The 23,313-nt window shown below is 56.5% G+C and overlaps 5 protein-coding genes across 13 annotated transcripts in view; 1 reads left to right on the top strand and 4 right to left on the bottom strand.

The window, feature by feature from the left end:
* Nucleotides 1-6,814, top strand: part of LSMEM2 (leucine rich single-pass membrane protein 2) — a 9,704-nt gene extending 2,890 nt beyond the window's left edge. For 2 of the 4 annotated variants that reach the window (XM_017868002.1, XM_017868004.1), the window contains exons 2-4: nt 5,205-5,315; nt 5,402-5,590; nt 5,798-6,814. In XM_017868002.1, the coding sequence (XP_017723491.1) occupies nt 5,205-5,315; nt 5,402-5,590; nt 5,798-5,931 (434 nt within the window). In that variant the 3' untranslated portion in view covers nt 5,932-6,814. Of the gene's footprint in view, nt 1-5,122; nt 5,316-5,401; nt 5,591-5,797 lie in introns of all 4 variants that reach the window. The other 2 variants (XM_017868003.1, XM_017868005.1) reach the window with 2 other exon arrangements.
* Nucleotides 6,462-11,300, bottom strand: IFRD2 (interferon related developmental regulator 2). 2 transcript variants are annotated; one of them, XM_017867993.1, is made up of 12 exons: nt 10,926-11,300; nt 9,256-9,375; nt 9,084-9,168; nt 8,864-8,988; nt 8,623-8,780; nt 8,406-8,456; nt 8,144-8,322; nt 7,952-8,057; nt 7,494-7,631; nt 7,277-7,405; nt 7,103-7,198; nt 6,462-6,971 (listed from the first exon to the last, which is right to left on the bottom strand). In XM_017867993.1, exons 1-12 carry the CDS (start codon nt 11,173-11,175, stop codon nt 6,891-6,893), a joined length of 1,518 nt encoding a protein of 505 aa, XP_017723482.1. In that variant the 5' UTR covers nt 11,176-11,300; the 3' UTR covers nt 6,462-6,890. The 2 variants fall into 2 exon arrangements, with proteins under 2 accessions (XP_017723482.1, XP_017723483.1); XM_017867994.1 differs by lacking the exon at nt 9,084-9,168 and having other exon boundaries at nt 10,926-11,295.
* A 229-nt stretch (nt 11,301-11,529) lies between these two features.
* HYAL3 (hyaluronidase 3) lies at nt 11,530-18,482 on the bottom strand. 2 transcript variants are annotated; one of them, XM_017868000.1, is made up of 4 exons: nt 18,225-18,482; nt 13,718-14,628; nt 12,337-12,426; nt 11,530-12,220 (listed from the first exon to the last, which is right to left on the bottom strand). In XM_017868000.1, exons 2-4 carry the CDS (start codon nt 14,609-14,611, stop codon nt 11,951-11,953), a joined length of 1,254 nt encoding a protein of 417 aa, XP_017723489.1. In that variant the 5' UTR covers nt 14,612-14,628; nt 18,225-18,482; the 3' UTR covers nt 11,530-11,950. The 2 variants fall into 2 exon arrangements, with proteins under 2 accessions (XP_017723489.1, XP_017723488.1); XM_017867999.1 differs by having other exon boundaries at nt 17,829-18,231.
* Nucleotides 15,409-18,451, bottom strand: NAA80 (N-alpha-acetyltransferase 80, NatH catalytic subunit). Its single transcript, XM_017868001.1, has 2 exons — nt 18,225-18,451; nt 15,409-16,534 (listed from the first exon to the last, which is right to left on the bottom strand). Coding segments are annotated over exons 1-2 (924 nt in total). The 5' UTR covers nt 18,227-18,451; the 3' UTR covers nt 15,409-15,612.
* Nucleotides 18,483-18,925: 443 nt separating the features above from the next.
* On the bottom strand, nt 18,926-22,984 carry HYAL1 (hyaluronidase 1). 4 transcript variants are annotated; one of them, XM_017867995.1, is made up of 4 exons: nt 22,502-22,981; nt 21,095-22,018; nt 20,017-20,106; nt 18,926-19,829 (listed from the first exon to the last, which is right to left on the bottom strand). In XM_017867995.1, the coding sequence occupies exons 1-4, from the start codon at nt 22,520-22,522 to the stop codon at nt 19,512-19,514; spliced, it is 1,353 nt and encodes a 450-aa protein (XP_017723484.1). In that variant the 5' UTR covers nt 22,523-22,981; the 3' UTR covers nt 18,926-19,511. The 4 variants fall into 4 exon arrangements, with proteins under 4 accessions (XP_017723484.1, XP_017723486.1, XP_017723485.1 ...); XM_017867997.1 differs by having other exon boundaries at nt 21,095-22,149; nt 22,502-22,980; XM_017867996.1 differs by having other exon boundaries at nt 21,095-22,141; nt 22,502-22,980.
* Between the last annotated feature and the right edge of the window lie 329 nt (nt 22,985-23,313).

Below are 23,313 nucleotides of genomic sequence, written 5' to 3'. Positions count from 1 at the left end.
TTTTTTTTTTTTTTTTTTTTTTTTGAGACAGAGTCTCGCTCTTGCCCAGGCTGGAGTGGTACAGTGTCGCAGTCTCCGCTCACTCCAAGCTCCGCCTTCCGGGTTCATGCCATTCTCTTGCCTTAGCCTCCCGAATAGCTGGGACTACAGACGCCCGCCACCACGCCCAGCTAATTTTTTGTATTTTAGTAGAGATAGGGTTTCACCAGGTTAGCCAGGATGGTCTCGATCCCCTGACCTTGTGATGTGCTCGCCTCGGCCTCCCAAAGTGCTGGGATTACAGGCGTGAGCCAAGCCACTGTGCCCAGCCTTTTTTTTTTTTTTTGAGATGGAGTCTTGCTCTGTCGCCCAGGCTGGAGTGCAGTGCCTCGATCTGGGCTCACTGCAAGCTCCGCCTCCCCCAGGTTCACGCCATTCTCCTGCCTCAGCCTCCTGAGTAGCTGGGATTATAGGTGCCCACCACCATGCCTGGCTAATTTTTTGTATTTTTAGTAGAGATGGGGTTTCACTGTGTTAGCTGGGATAGTCTCGATCTCCTGACCTCGTGGTCCACCCGCCTCAGCCTCCCAAAGTGCTGGGATTACAGTCGTGAGCCACCGCGCCCGGCCAGCCACCTTGGCCTTTCAAAATGCTGGGATTAGACACATGAGCCACCATGCCTGGCCTCTTTTGGGATCTTAACAATAACATTTACTGTGTGTTTTTCCTATAATAATTCACATTCAATTTAGAAAGTGTGAGAAAAGCACAACAAAGTACAAAGAGGGATTTTTTTTTTTTTTTTGAGACACAGTCTTGCTCTGTCGCCCAGGCTGGAGTGCAGTGGCGTGATCTCTGCTCACTGCAACCTCTGCCTCCCAGGTTCAAGTGATTCTCCTGTCTCAGCTTCCTGAGTAGCTGGGACTACAGGCGCCTGTCACCATACCTGGCTAATTTTTAAATATTTTTGGTAGAGATGGGGTTTCACCCTGTTGGCCAGGCTAGTCTCAAACTCCTGACCTTGTGATCCGCTTGCACCTGCCTCACAAAGTGCTGGGATTATAGGTGTGCGCCACCACACCCTGCAGCAGGGAATTTTTTTTTTTTTTTTTTCTTTTTGAGACAGGGTCTTAGTCTGTTGCCCAGGCTGGAGTGCAGTGGCACGATCACAGCTGACTGCAGCCTCGACCTCCTGGACTCAAGCAACCCTCCCACCACAGCCTCCTGAGAAGCTGGGACCACAGAAGCATGCCACCATACCAAACTAATCTTTAATTTTTTTTTTTTTTCTTGAGATGAAGTCTAGCTCTGTCGCCCAGGCTGCAGTGCAGTGGCTTGAGCTTGGGTCACCGCAAGCTCTGCCTCCTGGGTTGAGGCGATTCTTCTGCCTCGGCCTCCTGGGTAGCTGGAACTACAGGTGCTCGTCACCATGCCTGGCTAATTTTTTGTATTTTTAGTACAGACAGGGTTTCACCATGTTGACCAGGCTGATCTCGAACTCCTGACCTCGTGATCCGCCCACCTCCCACTCCCGAAGTGCTGGGATTACAGGCGTGAGCCACCACGCCCGGCCCTAATCTTTAGTTTTTTTGTAGAGATGGGGTCTCCCTAAGTTGCCCTGGCTGGTCTCAAACTCTTAGACTCTTGATCCTCCTGCCTTGGCCTCCCAAAGTGCTGGGATTACAGGCATAAGCCACAGTGCCCAGCCCAAAGAGAGAATTTAATATGACCTTAAACCCACCACCCAGACATAATGACTGGCAGCACTTGCTTTTGTTGTACTTGCTTTTGGGCATGTCAAGAGGCAGTTTCAAGTAAATCATGGAGGTTGAGTTACTGTCCTGAGAATGACAGTCCCAGAGTGCAAGGCCATCCTTGCTTCTATCTGGAGGTGTCCCCGCAATGCTCTTCCCCACTGTTATCAGTTTCCAGGTGGGTATCTGGAGCTCTTGGTATCTGGACCAGGATTTTTAAAAATCAAGTTAAAGAACAACCAGAAAAGGCCGGGCGCGGTGGCTCAAGCCTGTAATCCCAGCACTTTGGGAGGCCGAGACGGGCGGATCACAAGGTCAGGAGATCGAGACTATCCTGGCTAACACAGTGAAACCTCGTCTCTACTAAAAGAATACAAAAAACTAGCAGGGCGAAGTGGCGGGTGCCTGTAGTCCCAGCTACTCGGGAGGCTGAGGCGGGAGAATGGCATAAACCCAGGAGGCGGAGCTTGCAGTGAGCTGAGATCCGGCCNAAAAAAAAAAAAAAAAAAAAAAAGAACAACCAGAAAATATAATTAAATATTGGCCAGGTACGGTGGCTCATGCCTGTAAACCCAGCACTTTGGGAGGACAAGATGGGCAGATGACTTGAGGTCAGGAGTTCAAGACCAGCGTGGCCAACATGGTGAAACCCAGCTGTACTAAAAATGCAAAAATTAGCCAGGCATGGTGGCACGTGCCTGTAATCCCAGCTACTGGGCAGGCTGAGGCAGGAAAATTGCTTGAACCCAGGAGGCAGAAGTTGCAGTGAGCCGAGATCATGCCACTATACTCCAGTCTGGGTGACACAGTAAGACTCTATCTCAAAGAAATGAAAGGCCGGGTGCAGTGGCTCACGCCTGTAATCCCAGCACTTTGGGAGGCCGAGGAGAGGGGATCATGAGGTGAAGAGAACGAGACCATCCTGGCCAACATAGTGAAACCCCATCTCTACTAAAAATACAAAAATTAGCCGGGCATGGTGGCACGCGCCTGTAGTTCCAGCCACTCGGGAGGCTGAGGCAGGAGAATCGGTTGAACCGAGGAGGCGGAGGTTGCAGTGAGCCAAGACTCCAGCCTTGTGAGAGAGCAAGACTCTGTCTCAGAAAACAAACAAACAAACAAAAACACCAGCCAGGCGCGGTGGCTCACACGTGTAATCCCAGTACTTTGGGAGGCCCAGGAGGGCTGATCATGAGGTCAGGAGATTGAGACCATCCTAGCCAACATGGTGAAACCCCTTCTCTACTAAAATACAAAAAAATCAGCTGGGGGCGGTGGTGGGTGCCTATAATCCCAACTACTTGGGAGGCTGAGACAGGGGAATTGCTTGAACCCAGGAGGGGGTGATTGCAGTGAGCTGAGATCACACCACTACACTCCAGATGGAGCAACTCCATCTCAAAATAATAATAATAATAATCTCAGGCACTGTGGCTCACGCCTGTAATCCCGGCACTTTGGGAGTCTGAGGGTGTGGATCATTTTAGGTGTGGATCATTTGAGGTCAGGAGTTTGAGACCAGCCTAGCCAACATGGTGAAACCTCGTTTCTACTGAAAATACAAAAATTAGCAGGGCGTGGTGGTGCACATCTGTAATCTCAGCTACGCGGGAAGATGAAACAGAAGAATCACTTGAACCCAGGAGGTGGAGGTTGCAATGAGCCAAGATTGCGCCACTGCACTCCAGTCTGGGCAACAGAGCAAGACTCTTGTCTCAAAAACAAAAAAACAGGCCAGGCACAGTGGCTCACGCCTATAAATCCCAGCACTTTGGGAGGCTGAGGCGGGTGGATCATAAGGTCAGAGGTTCAAGACCAGCCTGGCCAAGATGGTGAAACCCCATGTCCACTAAAAATATAAAAAGTAGCTGGGTGTGGTGGAAGGCACCTGTAATCCCAGCTACTTGGGAGGCTGAGGCAGAGAATTGCTTGAACCTGGCAGACAGAGGTTGCAGTGAGCCGAGATCCTGCCACTGCACTCCAGCCTGGGTGACAGAGGGAGACTCCATCTTAAAAAAACCAAAACAAAAACCAAAAATGGCCGAATGCAGTGGCTCATGCCTGTAAATGCCAGGACTCTGGAAGGCCGAGGCGGGCAGATCACTTGAGGTCAGGAGTTCTAGACCAGCCTGGCCAACATGGTGAATCCTCGTCTCTACTAAAATACAAAATTAGGCCGGGCGCAGTGGCTCAAGCCTGTAATCCCAGCACTTTGGGAGGCCGAGACGGGCGGATCACGAGGTCAGGAGATCGAGACTATCCTGGCTAACATGGTGAAACCCCGTCTCTACTAAAAAATACAAAAAACTAGCCAGGCGAGGTGGCAGGCGCCTGTAGTCCCAGCTACTCGGGAGGCTGAGGCAGGAGAATGGCGTAAACCCGGGAGGCGGAGCTTGCAGTGAGCTGAGATCCGGCCACTGCACTCCCGCCTGGGCGACAGAGCAAGACTCTGTCTCAACAAAAAAAAAGAAAAAAAAAAAGAAAAAATTAGCTGGGCGTGGTGGCAAATGCCTGTAATCCCAGCTAGTCGGGAGGCTGACACAGGAGAATCACTTGAATCCAGGAGGTGGAGGTTGCAGTGAGGCGAGATCACGACAGCACTCCAGCGTGGACAACACAGGGAGACTCCGTCTCAAAAACAAAACAAAACCAAACCAAACCCTGCTCTTGAATTCAATAATTCCACTTCTGGGAACTGAAATTAGTAACTATCAGGAAATTGGGAAAAAACCTTCATACTCAATGGTAGATGTCCTGGGGGTTAATTTAAAAAGGGAACTGCAGCAGTGAGCCAAGATCACGCCATTGCACTCCAGCCTGGGTAACAAGAGTGAAACAGCGCCTCAAAAAAAAGATGGGGGGGGGGGGCACTGCAAACAACCTAGATGCCCAGGCAACCTCAGAGAAATGTGTGAAGGGAGAGAACTCAGAGGCATATGAAACAGTGTAACAAAGAAGGGTCTCTCCAATAGTAAATGTTGAATGAAAACAGCAGGGTTCACACATGTACAGCAGAGTCACACCGAGTATGTTAACAAACACAGAGCCAAGGCCAGGAGAGAAAGGCACCAGAGTGGCTACAGTAGGGCTTTCTGACCAGAAGATGCCAGGCATTGGGTCTGCAGGGAGAACTGATAAAAGAGGCAGGACTGAATTCCATTTGCTGCGGGTTTAGCATTGAAGGCTGATAAACTGCTAGAAATGAGCAGGCAGAGGAATGCCTGAGTCCCTGGGGTGCTTGGAAGGAAACAAATCAAACGTACCTGCTGCTGCTGTATACAGAATAAGCCTGTAAGGGTCTGGGATCATCCTGGATCCAAATCAAGGGTCACTCCTGACTCAGTTTTAGGGGATTTGGAACCAAATGCCCCACTATCCCTATCCTCCAGAAGTCCCTGCTGCCTGAAAGCACCTGGTAAAAGGAAGGGGGTTGACCCACCACTGGCTAAATCAGCCTGCGCTGCCCTGCAGACTCCATGGCACCAATGATGCCCAACCAGAGCAGGGGGCCACTGGCCCCCAACCACGTGCAAGAGGTGCACCTGCACCAGGTGGAGTCCATCAGCGACCTACACAGTGGAGGTGAGCGGGGACAGTGAGGTGGATGATGTGCTGGGGGAGGGGATGAAAGCAGGTGCACCCACCACCCCGATGTCCCATCCACCCAGCAGGCACACTGCATCCCTGTCTGACTGAAGAGGCACAGCCGTGGAATGAGCTGCTGAGCGTTTTGCCACCGTCACTGTGTGCCCAAGCTGGCTGCAGCCCTGTGTACAGACGAGCAGGGTTCCTGCTGCTGCTCGCGCTGCTGGTGCTCACTTGCCTGGCGCTCGCACTCCTGGCTGTCTACCTGAGTGGTATGGATGCACAGGGTGCCAGCAGGAAGAGACAGCAAGGCGGTGGGGACTGGGAGGCCCTTCTGTGCAGCTGGAAGGAGCCAACTGCAGATGCTGCAGCAATGAAAGATGGTGTGGGAGGCCCTTGGGTGCCCCTGGTCCTGGGCTGGGTCTGCAGGGGTCATGGGGTGGCACATGGTCTGATGATCCCCCACTTTCCATTCACAGTGCTGCAGAGCGAATCCCTGCGCATCATGGCACACACGCTCCGCACGCAGGAGGAGACGCTACTCAAACTCCGCCTGGCCAGCCTCAGCCAGCTTCGGAGGCTCAACTCCAGTGAGACCCAAACACCCAGCTGAGATGCCATTTGGATCTGGGGCCTGGGGGTGTGTATGGGGGGGAAATAAAGTGGCTATGGGCAGGTCTCTCCTTCCCTACTGCTGGCTGCCACATCTACACTATTTCCTTGGTGAGATTTTTGTACAAGAACCCGATGTTAACTTCATAGCTGCCTGCCTCTCCTGATCTCTTCAAGCCAGGCCTAGCCAAGCCTCTGGTGCCAAAGCCTTGTTTTGGGTGGTCCAAGGTCAGGGGAAGGGGCACCAGCCTCTGGGCTCCTCCTGTGGCCTATCAGCACTCTCTGGCCAGCCCAGATGGCAGGTTTTGAAGTCTAGAAATAGCTGCCCCCACAGCAATCACCCAAACTCTGCCAGGTCTCCCAGTGAGGGTCCAGCCTCAGCTTTCAAAGACAGGCTGGGCTCTGAGTAGTGGGAGAGGCACCACTTGGGGAAAGACTGCCTTGGAGGGCAAAGGTGACATTGTGGAAGACCCAGCTGGGCTCAAGCCTGGGGTGGTAGATGGGGAGGGAGAACAGAAAAATACCCAGGGGTTAAGACCACAGAAGCCTGACCATTCTGTTTAATTATCTCTAATAACCCTTAAAAATCAGCACACAAATCCATTCCAGGTAGCTTTGCCTCTCCACCTGCTGTGGTGGCATTTGTCCAGATGCCACCACCCCCCTAAGAGTGGGTCATCCTGGGCCTGAGAAAGGAAAGGAAGGGAAAGGCCCCCTGGGACAGGCACATATTTAGCCTGACCTGAGACAGGGCAGGAAGAGGCCACAGGGCTGAGTGCAGGGACAACGGGGCCAGGGTCCCAAGTGTCCGGGCCCCCAGCTACCCACCCCATGTCTGTTTTTGGTTTTGTCATTAAAAAAATAAAGTGACAAATACTGGTGGAGACCAGTTGTTGCACTGTCTTCTGTTAAAAATACGGACCAAGGGCATAGAAAGTCTCCTCTTCAGCAGGTCCTGCTTCACAGGATGTCTGCCCGCTTGTCCCGCACACGACTTCGAGCCTTGGTCCGGGCTTTGAAGGTGGCAGCATTGTACAGGTGCTAGAGTGGGGACAGAGAGTGACACCTTGGGAAGCTGGGAAGGGAAAGGGCTGGGGGTCCTCTTCCAGCCTCTGCAGAATTTCAGGCCTCCAGAAAATAGGGGGAAGAGAAAGGTGCCCAAGGGTGCAAACCTTCTCGAAGCGTGGAACCTTGTAGGCCTTCAGGGCAGTGGCATCCAGCACCAGCACAGGGCCCAGGCCAAAGATGTCACGGAGTAGCTCATTATTCTGGGGGGCAGAGGGCAGTGAGCTCAGGCCAGACTGAAGCAGCCACACCAGGTGTCCCCTCCCTGTGCATCCCCGCACCTGGAGGTGGTGGTGCATGCCTGAACCCAGCACTTCCTTGAAGGCAGTGTAGATCCGGTGCCGAGCCCAGCTGTCCATGTAGAGCACCTCAAAGCCGAAGCGCACTATCTCTTCTTCACGTTCACCGCCCTGCAGGGTAGAGGGGCCAACACAACTGGGCTTGGCTACCATGCCTGGGAGTGCACCCTCACTAGGACACATATGTTCTCACACACACCTCCACGGAGTGCAGCACGGCACGGAAAGTAGAGCGCTGGCGCCGGCGATCAGCCTTGGCACGGTACTTGTTACTGTCAGTGGCCAGAGTGCGCAGGACACTGCAGAGGGCCTCCATGTCCTCATAAACAAACTCCTCCTGCAATGGGAGCGTTGGAGGGTGTGTGGTAGTAGATGCTTGAGCTCTGCTGGCTCTGAACAGGGCACTGCCGAAACCCCTCCTTTCCCTGAGAGACCCTCTCTTCTCTGCCTGGCCCCTTTGACCCCTCCTGGGCGTCTGTCAGGCCAGGACACTGCTGCTCAGGGCACCCATCATGACATCTAGCAGATGAATCTGTGTTGGGGCCACCTCCTCTGCATAATGACCTAAAGCTGTTCTGTTTTCTGTGGCACCCCCTGCATCCAGCCTGTGATGGGCAGGTGGTATCACCAAGCACCCCCCATCCTTGTCCCTCGCACCTCAAGGTCCCGGGCAAGCTCAAAGAGCAGTGCAATGGTTTCACCGGCAGCGATCCGCAGGTTCACACTTTCACTGGACAAGAGCTGGGGCAGCCGGGTCAGCTGCCTAGAGAAGGGGCAGGCTGAGCTGTATGTGTGGGTTGGGGGCCTTTTTGAGATCCCCTCCCCATCCCAGTGGACAGCCACCCCTACCTGTCAAGGATGTGGCTGATTTGGGTGCTGGGGCAAATGGTGAGCAGCAATGCCCAGGCCTGCAGGGCAGCACAGAGCAGGCCGTGCAGGTTGGCAGGAACCACAGGAGTTGTGGAGCTGCCCAAGCCATAGAACCGGCTGAAAACACTTTCTAAGCAGGCAAGGCAAGAGACCAGGTCCTAGGAGCACAGGGAGGCAGGGGAGCTCAGAGGCAGAGTTACAGCCCTAGATGCTCTACCACCTGTGCCCAAAGACCACTCACCTGGATGTCGGCAGCAGCCACGTAGCAGCCCAGGCCAAGAGCAGAAGCACACTGTTGGGAGAAGGGCAATGCTGTCCCACAGTCAGCGGATGAATCTGGGTTCTCAACCCTGGAGCTCACTCCCCTCAGAGTAAGGGAGGCTGAAGACAGGGGGAACCCACCACTCTGTTGAGGGATAAGGTGCAGGAAGGGTTTCATGGGGCACAGGCACACTCACGTGGAGCCGGGCAGCAGGGCTAGCTGTGCTGTCACTGAGCACAGAGACCAGCAGAGGCTGCAGGCTGTGGAACAGCTCCTCACCCTTGGGTCCAGGGCCCAGCTGCACGCAGAGCAGACCTAGCACAGCAGCGGCCAGGGCTTGTTCTTCTCCCTTCCCTGTGGGATGCTTTTCAGTCAGCCTATGCAGCAGGGGCCAGTGTCTGCCCAGTTTAAGTCTCCCATGCACCCCCAGCTCCAACCTTTCTTGAGGCACTTTTCCAGGGCATCAGCTAGTGTGAGGCGGCGCTCCAGCAAGAAGTCAGGGAGTAGGCGGGATGCCAGGGCCAGGCGCAGGCTCTCAAGAGCACCCTGCCGGGTCTTGGCACTGGGGGAGGTCGAGAAGGGGGGTCATATGGGGGCCAGCCCTCCCTTGGTCACACTTGGAACTGGGTGTAGGAGTTGGCTGGCAGCCAGGGGTACCTCTTATCTGTGAGGCAGTCCACATACTCCTTCAGCTTTTCCTCAAGGTCTTCCTGCTGGCCCTGCTCATTCACGACATCCCCCCCTGGAAGGCCACCTGGTCAGCACTGCTTCTTGTGCTCAGCCCATGGAGCCCTCACCAAGCCCCTGTCAAACTTCCACCCGCTCTCACCAAGGCTGTCCTCTGCAGTGGTGCTGAGAAGGCTGGGGCATTCACTGGCGGTGCTGCGGGCCTCACTGGCTGCCTCATCATCACTGGAACCCGAGTCAGCTTGGGCACTGCTCTGGGCACCTGGGGAAGGTGGAATAGGACACTCAACTTGCCTCTACTGATGAGGGATGGCTGGGGGTACCTCACCCAACCTCATAATCCCAAAAGACAGAATGGTGCTCCTCTCGGAGATGGAAAACCAAAGCCAAAGGTCAGTAGGGTTGGTGCACTCCTGTGTGTGGGGTCTGTCCAGGGACAAGGGCTCACACTGGCAAGGGTGGCTGCTGTGGCAGAGTTTTGGACAGGGTGTGATCACCAAGCTGCCCCTAATTCTAAGAACTACTCACACCCCTCACCTGCAGGACAAAGTCCAGCCTGCACACTGGCCTCTGCTCCCCATCACCTTTTTTTTTTTTTGAGACAGAGTTTTGTTCTTGTTGCCCAGGCTGGAGTGCAATGACGTCATCTCAGCTCACCACAACCTCCGCCTCCAGGTTCCAGTGATTGTCCTGCCTCAGCCTCCCGAGTAGCTGGGATTACAGGCATACACCACCACACCCAGTTAATTTTGTATTTTTTTTTAGTAGAGATGGGGTTTCTCCATATTGGTCAGGCAGGTCTCGAACTCCTGGCCTCAGGTGATCTGCCTGCCTTGGCCTCCCAAAGTGCTGGGATTACAGACGTGAGCCACCACGCCCAGCCTGCTCCCATTTTATCTTACTATCCTACCTGCCAGAGCAGCCCAGCCTTCCCTCATTCACTCCACTGTGCTGGGGTCCCTCCAGCTGCCAAGCCTTTGCACAACTTGCTCTCTTCTCCATCTTCTCAGGACTCACCCAGAAGCACCTCCCCTCAGGTCTCCCTGAGTCCTAAGTCTGGGGCTGACACTACTCAGTGAACATGTTCCATACCCTATTAGATGTCCCCCACCCAAACCCCACCATGGTGGTGACCAGTTTAAAGTTATGCCTACGTATGATTTCCTCCTTCCTGTGATCGGCTGTTCTCCCCTCCCCTCAAAATAAAATAAATAAATTTGTGCGTCGTAGGCACCCCATCCAGCAGAGTAAACATAAGTGTTTACTGCATTAAGACAGGCTCCTGGTCTAAGCTGATAAGCGAGTCCCAAGACTGCCTCAGGCTCCAGGATAGTCAGCCACCTTGTGGAGTCAGGCCTGCCAAGCTGCCAAGGCCCTAATCAGGTAGCTTCCCAACAGATCCCCCTCCTTCTGTTCACCGGAGCAGGCCAGGACTCCCGCCAACTTCCTTGACCAGTCCAGGAAAGGATCAGGGTTTGGCAACGGGACTGGCTTCCTGCTCTGTCCGGTGAGTTTGCCCATCCAGCAGGCAACTGAGGCGGAGAGGCAATGGGGAAACTGAGGCCCGGAGAGGCTGGCCGGGTCACCGCTGGGAGCGCGGACTCCCAACAGGCAGTGGGCAGCGAGCTCAAGTTGGGCACGCACGTGGCCAGTGACTGCTGGGGCACGTGCCAGCCTCGGTAGAGTTCTGGGAAGCTGCGCGGGGCTGGCCGAGGGGGTTCCCCACCCAGGGCCCTCGAGAACAACTACGGGGACCCAGCAGGACCCCCGCCCGCCGCTCATCAGCTGTCCCACGCCCCCCACCCCACTCACCTCCTCCACGGCGCTGACCACCCTTCCGGAGCGTGTTGCCCTTACGGGCGCGAGGCATGCCAGGAACCGGGCGCGGGGGGCGCGGGGTCAGGGACCCGGTGGGTGTGGGCTCCAGGGCAACGAGACGCCAGCCGGTGCGCTGCCCTGAGAATTGGCCAGACGACAGGCGCCACACGCCGCACGCGCCACCATCTTCGCGAGGCGCCCCGCCCTGCCAAGCAGGTCGCCGGGAAGGCGAGTTCCAGGCCATCCGATTCAGGCCCACATCCACGAGGTTAAAACTACTAATCCCAGGGGCCTGAGCGCGCAGGTGACAGCGCCTGGCTGCGCGTTAGAGCACCACGGGAATGGTAGTCCACGCCTGGGGCCCACAAGCGGACGACGCGCTAGCTGAACTATGCACCCACAATGCCCTGCGCGCGCCCCAGCCCCCTCTGTGCACAGTCGTAAACGCCCAAGCGCCCCTCAGGAGCACCACGGCAGGACTGGCTTCTCAGGGCACTTGGCAGCGGGACACTCGGGACGAGTCCTACCCCTGCTTCTGGGTCTGTGGACCATGGGAAGGGCTTAGAGCTTCGGATAACAGGAGGAACAGCCAAACCTCAGGCAGTGGAAAAAAGTGACTTTATGATGAAACAGTGCAGACAACAGCTTAGCACTTTACCGACCTTAGGCAAGATTTTTGGGGGCCCATCTGCCCGTGCACGGCCCATCTTCTGTGACCTCTCCATGGGCCTAGTGAAGTGCAGGCACAAAGCCCTAGGCTGGCAGCCCTAACTAGCTGGAACCTGACTCTCTCTGGAACTGCTTCCTTGCCATGGAGGAGTCACATGATCTCAGAGGGCCTCTGGTTTTATAAGCGTTTTTTTCTGGCCCCTTCTACCCCTCAGGGATTCCAAGGGAAGCCGGGTGTGTGCTTGGGAGGGTTGACTGTAAACTGAATAGAACAAGAGTGGGACAGAGTAGCTCCAGGACTGGAAAAGTGGCAGCAGGGAAAAGAAGAGGCAGTGGCAGGGGCCCTAGCTTTATATTGCTTCTTTAGGCCCAAGCCTGGGCTCCTGGCAGGTGGGGCCAGCCCAGCCGCAGTAACAGTGGCAGCTGAAGGACTTCCAATCTCCAAGGCTGCCGTCTGGCCACAGGTGTAGAAAGGCTTCCATCTGTCCTGGATCTCGCCGGGCACAGCGCCCGTGACCATGGCACTGCTGGTGACTGCAGGCCATCGCTGCCCTGGTCACATTGATCACATAGGGGCCCAGGGTGTCCACCAGGTAGTCATGGAGATGCCAGCACTCCTCCTGAGGAGAAGGGAAGAGTTGTGTCAGTATGCCTGCTCTATAGTCTTGACATGGCCGTCCCCCACCCTGGGACCCCAGCATGTGCTACATGGCAGGCTCAAAGGGGCAATGATCACCTCAGAGCTGGAGAGGCTCAGATCCCCCCAGAGCACCACGCCGGCTGCCCCTAGCGCTGCACTCACACCAATGGTCTGCACAAGGTCATCCTGGAAACAGAGAGCTGCTAAGCCAGGGCTGGCCAGATCCATGTGGGCCCACATCCACATTCAAGAAACTCTTCTGGTTCACTGTCACAATGTGATTCTACCTCTACAGTAGGGCCCCTCTAGTTTGGTTTGGTTTTAGAAGCAGCGTTTTACTCTCTCATCCAGGCTGGAGTGCAGTGGCATGATCATAGCTCACTGCAGCCTTGAACTCCTGGGATCAAGTAATCCTCTCACCTCAGCCTCCCAAGTAGCTGGGACTACAGGCGTATGTCATAACACCTGACTAATAATTTTTTTAGGCTGAGCACGGTGGCTCACACCTGTAATCCCACACTTTGGGAGGCAAAAGCAGGAGGCTCACTTGAGCCCAGGAGTTCAAGACCAGCCTGGGCAACATGACAAAATCCCATCTCTATAAAAATATGGCCGGGCGCGGTGGCTCAAACCTGTAATCCCAGCACTTTGGGAGGCTGAGACGGGCGGATCACGAGGTCAGGAGATCGAGACCATCCTGGCTAACACGGTGAAACTCCGTCTCTACTAAAAAATACAAAAAAACTAGCCGGGCGAGGTGGCGGGCGCCTATAGTCCCAGCTACTCAGAAGGCTGAGGCAGGAGAATGGCGTGAACCCGGGAGGCGGAGCTTGCAGTGAGCTGAGATCTGGCCACTGCACTCCAGCCTGGGCGACAGAGCAAGACTCTGTCTCAAAAAAATAAAATAAAATAAATAAAATATAAAATTAGGTGGGTGTGGTGGTATGCACCTGCAGTCCAGCTACTCGGGAGAAGACTTAGGTGGGAGGAACCAGGAAGTGGAGGCAGCAGTGAGCTGAGATCGTGCAACTGCACTCCAGACTGGGCAACAGAGCAAGACTCTGTCTCAATTTTGTTTTTTTGGTAGAGACTAGGGTCTCACTGTTGCCCAGGCTGGTCTCGAACTCTTGGCCTCAAGGAATCCTTCCATCTCAGGCTTCCAAAGTACTGGGATTATAGGTGTGAACCACTCACCCAGCCCGAGTAGGGCCCCTTTGTATCGAGTCTCTGAGTGACTTCTCAGGCCTTCCACTCAGAGTATCTCCCCTCAGACCAGCACTCCAAAGGCTGGGCCTCCCTACCCCTCAACATCTTCCAGGGCAGAGCCATGCCTCCCTCATCAGATACTCCAGGACAGGGCCTTCCACTCAGAACCCCTAGATTAGGACCAACCCCTAGGCAAGGTCTTCTCCTGGGACCTTCCTAGAACAGGGCCATACCTCCTGACTAAGACCCCTAGACCTCAGCTTCCACTTACCTGGGACAGGAACCTCCCTGATCTCCGGTGTGTGAGGCGGACATAGGCCAGGACAGGCAGGGGATGTCGGTGCCCAACAAGGGCCACACGGAAGGCCTCCTCCAGGCGATGTCGGACAAAGGCCTGGTGGTGGGCAGGCGGCAGCCTCGGTGGGAGGTAGATGCTGGGGAAGAGGGCACTGGAGGCGGCCCAGAGCCAATGCAGTTGAGTGTTGCGGGCAAGGGTGGCTGCATGGCAGCGGCCGGTATAGTTGGAAGCCGTACTATGCCAGCCATTGCCGCAGGCTGGGTAGCGATAGAAGCCCCAGAGTCCATGGGGCCGCAGTGCCTGGCCCATCCGCAGCGTATCCTCCATTAGTGCACGGGCCGCCTGCTCAAAGCCAGTATAGGCTTTGTAGAGCTGCTCCTGAGGGTCCAGGTCAGGGAATACCTGCTGTGCCCAAGCCCAAGAGGCTGCCTGATAGGCCCGGCGGCGGCCCCAGTTCCCAGCCCAAAGTGGACACCACTCCTCCCAATCCAGCACTGCTGGGCCAGCAAAGCTGGGTCTCAGGCTGTGATGGATCTGGTAGGCAGCCAGTGCCAGGTGGCGGTCAAGGGGCAAAGCCTGGGGGATGCCCCCATTGTGAGCTGTACCCCTGGGCCCAAAGTAGGGATAGAGGCCGAGTTGGTTCTTGTAGAAAATGGTCATGTTCTGACCGTGGAAATGCTGGTCACGGTTGGCTATGATGCCCAGGGCATTGAGTGGCAGGTGCACACCAAAGCGGGCCTTACAGTGTGCTGAGGGTACATTCCACAGCACAGAGAAGGGGTGTTCAGGGACCTGTGGCAGGGGCTGGCCACAACCCAGGCACAGGGCCACCCCCAGCACCAGGGCTGGGCCTAGTTGCGTGGTCATGCCCCAAGGATGGAAACCTGCAGGAGAGAGTGGGGTGTGAGCTTAGAGTCCATAGCTATGGCCACACCTTCCACACAGCAGGGAAAGCCAGGAAAGCTCCCCCAGCTCCTCCCCATCCTTACAGGAAGAGCTGGGGAAAGCATGTTTCCCCAGGGGTCTCTTGGGCCTTTTAAAGCAGCCACACCACAAGCTGGCTATGATGTCCCGGGCATCGAGTGGCAGGTGCACACCAAAGCGGGCTTTACAGTGAGCTGAGGGTACATTCCTTCCCATATTCCCCATCTTTGTCAATACACCACTGTGTCCTCCCATAGCTGTCACAAGTCCCCTTCTTTCCTCTGTCCACCTTGTTCCCTCTTCCAAGAACACTCAGCTCCCACCTCCTTACCTGCCTGGTTTAATTCTACCTAGCACTCAGGTCTCTGCTGTGACATCATTGCCCTGGGAGGTCTCCTGGATCCCCAGGTGAAGTGAAGTCACTTGGGTTCCCAAAGCCTGTGTACCTCCCCTGTGCCATATGGATCCTGCTACTCTATGCCTGTTTGTCTAGTTACCCACTGCCTATGTCCTGTCCAGGGCTTGACACACAGTAGGCGCTCAGTGAATGGTAATGAGTGAATGGGGAAGAGAACAGCCACCCTGTCTCCTGAGCCTGGTTGGGGGTAAAGGCAAAGGACAGGCATCCTCCCATCAATGGCCTTAGGACCAAGGTGGATCTGGGGACTTCTGCAGGGATAAGGGACCTGCAGAAGAGGGGAGAGGTGAGGGTGGGGGGTCAACAAATAAACTGTCACAGCCACACCCAACAGAGCCTTTATTCAGCCACACTGATGGCTCTGAGCCAGAGCTACCTCCTGGCCCCACTGATACCCAGGAAACATTCCCAGGCTAAAGCTGCCCCCCAGGGGCTAGGGGCTGAGGTATGGTCAGTGGGCTGAGGCTTGTAGACTGTCCAGGGCAGTCTTTTGACCCAGAAAGACAGTTCCTTGCCCTGGATGGCCTCAGATGTCTTTTTCCATCCAGAATATGGGGCGCCCCCTCACATTTTGATATTGTGTCTCCAGCAGGCTTTTGAAGGGGCCCTGATGGAACTGGGGTGAGGTGGTCAGGCACTCAGGTAGGGGAGGGGGTGGTGGCAATGGAGGTCCTTTGGGACCCCTTGGGGCAGCTTGGGCAGTCAGGTTTGGGGCCTTCCAGGGTGGCTGGGGAGAGGGGGCTGTGGGGAAGGCATTAAGCAAGGTGGCAGGCAGCCGTCTGCTGGTGAAGACCAGGCCCTGCACAGGCTTGCCCAGCTGGTAGCCCAGGTGGGTATAGAAGTGCACCTGGTCATGGGTGGTAAGGTGCAGCTTGCGGAAGCCCCGGGCCCGAGCAAAGACCTCCAGGCCCTCCATGAGGCAGCGGCCAAAACCACGGCCCCTCAGGGCCCGGGCCACCACCACTGTCTCCACTAAGAGGCTCTGGGGCTGGTTCAGCACCCGTGACAGGCGGGCATGGCCCACCACAATGGGTGCTGCTTCAGATGTGGGGTGGGGGCTCAGCAGCATCAGGCAGAGGGGGAATGCATCTGAGGACTGGCCCAGGGAGTGAAGGCGGGAGGCGCGGCTGCGGGGCCACTGATCATTGATGAGGTCAGCACAAGCGTCCAGGAGCTCAGGTCGGCGGTGCACAGGCTCCAGGGTCAACTCAGCCAGGCTAGGAGCTGGGGTCTCCTCTGGCTGGTGTTCAGGATCCACGGTAAGCTCAGTTGGGCCAGGATTGAAGGTCATCTCTGGTTGGCATGTGGAATCCAGGGGCAGCTTTGGCTGGCACTCAGGATCCAGAGTCAGCTCAGCTGGGCTGGTACTCAGGATCAGCTCCGTCCGGTGTGTAGGGTCTAGTGTAGGGGTCAGCTTGGCTGGGCGAGGGCTCAGAGTCAGCTCTTGCCTATGCACAGGATCCAGGTTCAGCTGAGTCAGGCTGGGAGCCAAGGTCACCTGCTGCTACGTTGCAGGTGGCTCAGTGCCAGGCTGGAGGTTAAGACCCCAGTCTCTAGGCAGTGGCATCTCTTCAGACCACAGTGGTTCTCCTCCTGTAGATAACAGCCATGCTGGGCTGTGCCAGGAGGGAGGGTGGGGTTGGGGCAGGGAAGGGCTGACAGAGTGCGAGGGGGACCATGCATACTGGAACTGGGGAGTGGTGGGCTGCACTTTGTCCCACACTCACCTGATAGCACAGGTGACCTGGAAGAGACCCATCCCCTATAGAGCAGGGCAGATAGATCCAGGTGTCTACCCCACATTGGAGGGAGGCTGGGAGTGATGGATGAGCTGCTTAAGGCTAGGGCAGAACCCAGGAGTCCTGGCCCCAGCCTGCTCTGGCTACAAATTTGTCCTCCTCAGGACCTCCCCTCACAGGGGGCCTGTAACCACCAGGTCTATAAAACAGCCGCCCCAATCCACCTGCTGGCCTTCTGTCTTCCAGTAGTCCTCCCAGTCCACCACTACGGCATGGGATAGAAGATGTAAAGCAGACACTATACCCCCTGCTCAAACCTACCTCAAGGTTTCCTCCATAGGAAAAACTGCCCCAGGAGTCTTCCTGTCCCTTTCTTCTCCCTATGTTCTGAGTCTCCTCCAGCTCCCAGCCTTTTCAACTACCTGGGCTATGCCCACTGCCTTAGTGGATCCTGGGGCCCCACTCATGCACCCATCAGGCTGAGCTTTGGCCTGTCTTGACTGCCTTCCCTGCCTGGAGCCCATGGCCCCCTTCCCAACTCTGCCCATCTCAGGACACTTTGGATATAGACCCAAGTGTCCCCTCAGATGGGGCCCCAGCAGCACCAGCACTGGGCCTGGTCCACAGCCACACAGCAGTATTGCCTCTGCAGGCTTGGTTCCCCACTGGCCTGAGTTTCGCAGGCACCCTAGATAAGGACCACAGCTTCCTTCCTATATACACAGGGTGTCCAACGGTCACCAGGTTGGGGGCCTAGACCTCCTGTGCCCAAACCCTACTGTTTTCCCATCTTAACCAAGGTCCTGCTGTCAGGCAGGTCTACGCTGGGGGTTTTCTAGTGGTGGGCGGGCAGCTGGGCCCCCCCTTCTACTCACCTGCTCCAGAGGGGGCCTCTTGGCTCCCCTTACCTCTCCTGAGCTTGAGGCCAATTAAACACTGGTCAGTAACAGGCACCCCACTCCCCTCACCTCCCACCCCATTCACAGGGCTATAAGCCCCTCACCTGCATCAGCCACCTCGGCAGCAGCGGCACCCTTTGGTCTGGAGTGAGGAAGGCCCAGGATCCGCCCCTAGGGCTGAGCCCCGGGCTTCCCCGCGGCCTTAACCCCTTCAGTGCCGACCCCACCCACTGTGGGCGGGGCTCCAGGGGTCCTCAGAGAGTGGCTTCTCCGTCTCTCACGAGCCTCGGTTTCCCTCTCCCTTCTAGTGGGTCACAACAGGCTGTGGAGCTTTTGGGAATGGGGACTTCGAGAGCTCGACTCTGTGGGCAGGTGTGGCTCGGCATGCTCTGGAAACGAACGACTGACGCGGGGAGGGCGTGCAGGGTGGCATGGCCACTTGGGGACCGCACGCGCGGGGTGAACCTACAGGCAGCAAATGGGAAGGGTGCGGTACTGACATGTTGATGCCGGCCTCCGGGATGTTCCGCGTCCTAGCTCCGCACAGCTGGGTATCTCACTCAGTCGCCACCTCGGACTCCTCGGTCCGACAGCGCTGGCCCCTAGCGGCGCGGCGGATGTACTGCAGCCGTCGCGTCCTGCGGCGCGCCAAGGTGTTCCAAGGTCTCCCGGGGTGCCCCGGCACCCGCGCGTCGCCGCTCAGGCCCCGCGCCTCGTTTACGCGTCACAACACCCACCAGGCGCAGGCTCAGTCTCCACCCTGCTGAGCTGAGCTCCGCCCCTGCTGGGCTCCACCCCATCTCCATTTGAGTCAGCCTCCTCCCCACTCGGCCCCATACAGGCCCCGCCTCCTTCTCCTTGCGTCACAGCTTAGGTACCGCCCCGATTTGGCTTCTTCCAGGCCCTGCCCCGGCCCAACACGTCACCACTTCAGCCAGGCGCAGGCCCCGCCTCCAGTTGGCTCCGCCTCTGCGAGCCCCGCCCCAGGATCGGACCGGTCCAGGTTCAGTTCCCGCCGGCCTCCCACCCCAGGACAGCTTGGAAACGGTCCGATCAGGTGGGGCTTCCTCCTGAAATTTGGGCCCCACCCTGGGAAGCAGCCGCCCTTAGACTGACGTCAAATCTGGTGAGAGTGACAAGCCTTTCCTGTGCCCTTTGGATACCGGGGCCTGGACATTTTAGACGCTCAATAAACAGCTAGGTAAATCATGACTGCTTTATTTGCTGGGCTGGTGCCTCTCAGCAGACTCAGGGGTCGTGCAGGGCTGGTTACCATAAACTCAGTAGGAGTGCAAGGGCTGTACCCCCAGAGCTAGACAGCCTGGGTTTGAATCTCAACTTCTCCCTTTTCGTGCTGTGCAACCTTGGGCAACGTGTTTACCCTCACTGTGAGTGAGTCAGTTTCCTCATAGCTTCATTTGAAGAATGAGTAAGTCCACATAAAATGCTTAGCACGGCGATTGGCAAAGAGTAGGCACTCAGTGAATGTCAGCCTTCGTGATTGCTGCAGTTCAAAGACTGGCTCAGTGTCTCTGGAGGAATTGTCTATGACCTTGCCAAGTGGATGCATATAGACATGAAGTGAATGGTGTCTGCTGTGGTTCTAACTCCTTATGCCACTGTTCTAGTCTGTAAGTATGCATGTGCAGGGAATATGCCCGTGACAGTGGCTGAGTGTACTCTTCACTGTGACCATGACTTATATGACTGTGCCTGTATTTGAGGAAGCCCTGGCCAGACCCAGAGTACATTAGGTTCTCAAGGTGCGCAACTCAATGTGTGGCCAATCACCACATGCTCTTCTGCTCACACCACGGTCCCTGCCAGCCAGGGTAGCATCGACATTTGAACTCCACGGCCATCTGTGCCTGATCTTCAAGTGAGAGGGCACCCCGCAGGCTCAGGGGTCCACCATCAGGCGTGAGCTGGATGGAGAAACTGGCAGGGTTAAGAATGAGGAGGGCTTTGGGGTGGCTGGGGCGGCGGACACAGCGGCCATGGCTGGAGCACAGGGCTTGACTGCAGAGAAGGGCCCCACTGGTCACATTCAGGATGAAGGGCCCCAGGGTAGTGTCCACATACTCCTTGATGGCCTGACATGATTCCTAGGTGGGAGGGGAGGAGAGCGTCAGGGACACCTTGGTCATGTATGGACCCTCCTAGGGCATTGAGGCACTCACCTGCTGGTCAGCCAGGACTTTGCAGGTAGAAAGGGTAAGTCAGGGTCTACCCAGTCAGCTTAATGACCCCACCTCTCCCCCACCCCCACCCTCATGCCAGGCCTAAGCTCACCTTGGTTCTTGTATTTTCCCAGCTCACCCAGAGCACCACTCCAGCTGCCCCCTGGGCCGCACTCTCCCCCAGGCTGTGCTCCAGCTCATCCTGGGAAGGAGACAGCACAGTTCTGTGGCGACTCCTTCCCACCCTGTGGCAGACTGCTGGAACAGCATTGGATGGGAAAAATAATTTATAACCTTCACCTGGGGCTGCTCTGGCCACGGGACCACAGGCAAACTGCTTCCTCCTCTAGCCTATGTATTCCATGCAGACAGGGACTACATCATTCCAATAAATGTTGAATTGCCTGTGCCTGGCACAGAACTTGGCACAAAATATGCACTCAATTGATGTGCCCATGCGCCAGGCACGGTGGCTCATACCTGTAGTCTCAGCATTTTGGGAGGCTGAGGTGGGAAGATCACCTGAGGTCAGGAGTTCAAGACCAGCCTGGCCAACATGGTGAAACCCCATTTCTGCTAAAAATACAAAAATTAGCCAGGCATGTTGGTGGCATGCCTGTAATCCCAGCTACTCGGGAGGCTGAGGCAGGAGAATCACTTGAACCTGGGAGGTGGAGGTTGCAGGAGCTGAGATCTTGCCCCTGGTACTCCAGCCTGGGTGACAGAGCAAGACTCCGTCTCAAAAAAAAACAAAACAAAACAAAAAAAGAATGAATGGATGAAAATGTCCCAAGGCTGGGGGCCAGGCACGGTGGCTCATGCCTGTAATCCCAGCACTTTCGGAGGCTGAGGCAGGCAGATCACAAGGTCAGGAGATCGAGACCATCCTGGCTAACATGGTGAAACCCCGTCTCTACTAAAAATACAAAAAATTAGCCGGGTGTGGTGGTGGGCGCCTGTAGTGCCAGCTACTCGGGAGGCTGAGGCAGGAGAGTGGCGTGAACCTGGGAGGCAGAGCTTGCAATGAGCCGAGGTCGTGCCACTGCACTCCAGCCAGGGCGACAGAGCGAGACTCTGTCTCAAAAAAAAACAAGAAAAAAAGAAAATGTCCCAAGGCTAAAGTACCCCAAGGCTGGACCTAATATCTGACAAGGCAGGTTGACAAGGTGGGCAGGTTACAGAAGACTTACCAGGGGCAGAAAGTGGTTTGTCATGTCATAGAAGATCTGGACATAGGGCAGCACTGGCAGATTGGGGTCACCAGCAGCCACAGCCACACGGAATGCCTCGGCCACACGGTGCTGCACATACATCTGTGACTTCCCTGTGCCCTCCAGCACTGCGGGCATGTAAATGCTGGGGTAGAGGGCACGGCTCTGGCTCCACAGCCACCCTAGCTGGTCATTTTGGGCACGGATGCCTGATGGGCACTGGCCGGTGTAGTTGGGGCTTAGAAAGTCATAGTTGTAGCAGTCAGGGAAGCCATAGAAGCCCCAGAGGCCATGAGGACGCAGTGCCCGCCCCAGCTGGAGGGTGCCTGCCATCCAGGCCCGTGCAGCTCCCTGGAACTGGTCCTGGGCTACTGCCTCTACCTGAGGAACTGGCCAATCAGGGTGCTGTGCCTGTACCAGAGCCCGTGAGCGCTGCCGGTAAATGTCCTTGGTGTCCCAGTTGAAGGCCCAGCGTGGGCGCCATGCCTCCCAGTCGATGACTGCCAGCCCTGAGAAGTCAGGAGCAGGTATGGCAGCCAGGATGTCCTGGAATGTGCGGGCCAGGTGGGCAATCAGGCTGGCATTCTGGGGCAGACCACCAAACACAGGCTCCCCAGTGGGCGTGTAGTAGGGATAGGTGCCCAGCTGGGAGCTATAGAAAATTGTCATGTCAGGGCCGCGGAAGGTCTGTCCTGGGTTGGCTACCACATCGAAGATACTGACATCCACGTCCACGCTGTGCCTCTCCAAGCACCACTGGGTGTTTGCATTCCAGATGGTGGTGAAGGGCCGGTTGGGTAGCAAGGGGCCCCTAGAGCCTTGGGCCATATCAAGTAAAGTCAGGAAGAGGGCGCAGATGGGAAGCAGGTGGGCTGCCATGGCACGGGAGTGGTCGAGGACAATCTGGCCAGGGGAGGCAGAGCTGAGAACAGGTTGCAAAGTCTCTGATCCCCCACTGCTCAGGGCTGGGGGGCTGAGCCCTTGCGCATTAATCCACCGCTGCTCTGGTTTCAGTTAAACATTGACCTGCAGGGCTCCGGGAGGGCAGAGGAGACGCATGGAGGTGAGTATGGCCACTGGAGGGCACATCCGAGTTGCCTCCCTGACCAGGCCTCTGCCATCTCCCACAGGACTTGCTCTAGCCTAAGCTCGCCCACCCTGCTTCCCCATGAGCCACTGAGGCCATGACATCTGTTCTGGGAAGAGTGGCTGACAGCCAGGCCCTCAGCCCCAAGGCTGACCCGACCAAGGGGAGGAGGCCTTCCTGTCTCTTCCACCAGAAATCCTGGCAGCCATTGGAGGACGATCCAATGGCCTCAGTGACCAAGAACAGGTCAACCCGGCCCTCCTGTACACCCGCCAGTCTGCCCGCTTGTCCCTGCTGACCTTGGGGCTGAAGGGCCTCATCTTCCAAATTTCCTGACCCCAGGATGGGGGCCTAAGCAGGGCCTGGCTAGATTCCACCCCAGCAGCACCACAGACTCCTGGAGGAAGGAGCGGCTGCTGGAAATTCTGAGCTTTCGTAGGGGGTCACCCCACCCAGGCCAGGGGCGGGCCAAGGGGCGGGCCTTGGATTGGGAAGCCAGGCCAGGCCAGGCCTCAGGGCTACCTTTGTAATCCCTGGCAAAGGGATCTTGGTTGGGGGTGGGGCTGGGCCAGCAGTGGCCCCTCCCATGCTGTCAGCACTAGGGCAGGGCTTTGTGATGTTACCGGGGCTGGAGGGGGTGGGCGGGAGCAGACCCTGCTGGGCAGGCCTGTTTGTGACTCTGGAGACTGGATTCCTCCATGTCTTGTGCTCAGGGAGTGTTCTTACATCTGACACTGATGGGCCCTAGGCACTTTACCTTGATGGATCCTTTTGCCTCCTTAAAAAAAATATTTAAAAATATGGCCAGGCCTGCCGGGCACGGTGGCTCACGCCTATAATCCGAGCACTTTGGGAGGCCAAGTTGGTGGATCACTTACAAGGTCAGGTGATCGAGACCATCCTGGCTAACACGGTGAAACCCCGCCTCTACTAAAAATACAAAAAATTAGCCAGGCGTGGTGGCAGGCGCCTGTAATCCCAGCTACTTGGGAGGCTGAGGCAGGGGAATCGCTTGAACCCGGGAGGCAGAGGTTGCAGTGAGCCAAGACCGTGCCAGTGTGCTACTGTACTCCAGCCTGGGTGACAGAGAGCGACTCCGTCTCAAAAAAAA

Source organism: Rhinopithecus bieti, unplaced genomic scaffold, assembly GCF_001698545.2.
Source record: "Rhinopithecus bieti isolate Rb0 unplaced genomic scaffold, ASM169854v2 scaffold_3875, whole genome shotgun sequence".
Lineage (NCBI taxonomy): Eukaryota > Metazoa > Chordata > Mammalia > Primates > Cercopithecidae > Rhinopithecus > Rhinopithecus bieti.
This window is presented reverse-complemented; position numbering and strand designations above follow the sequence as displayed.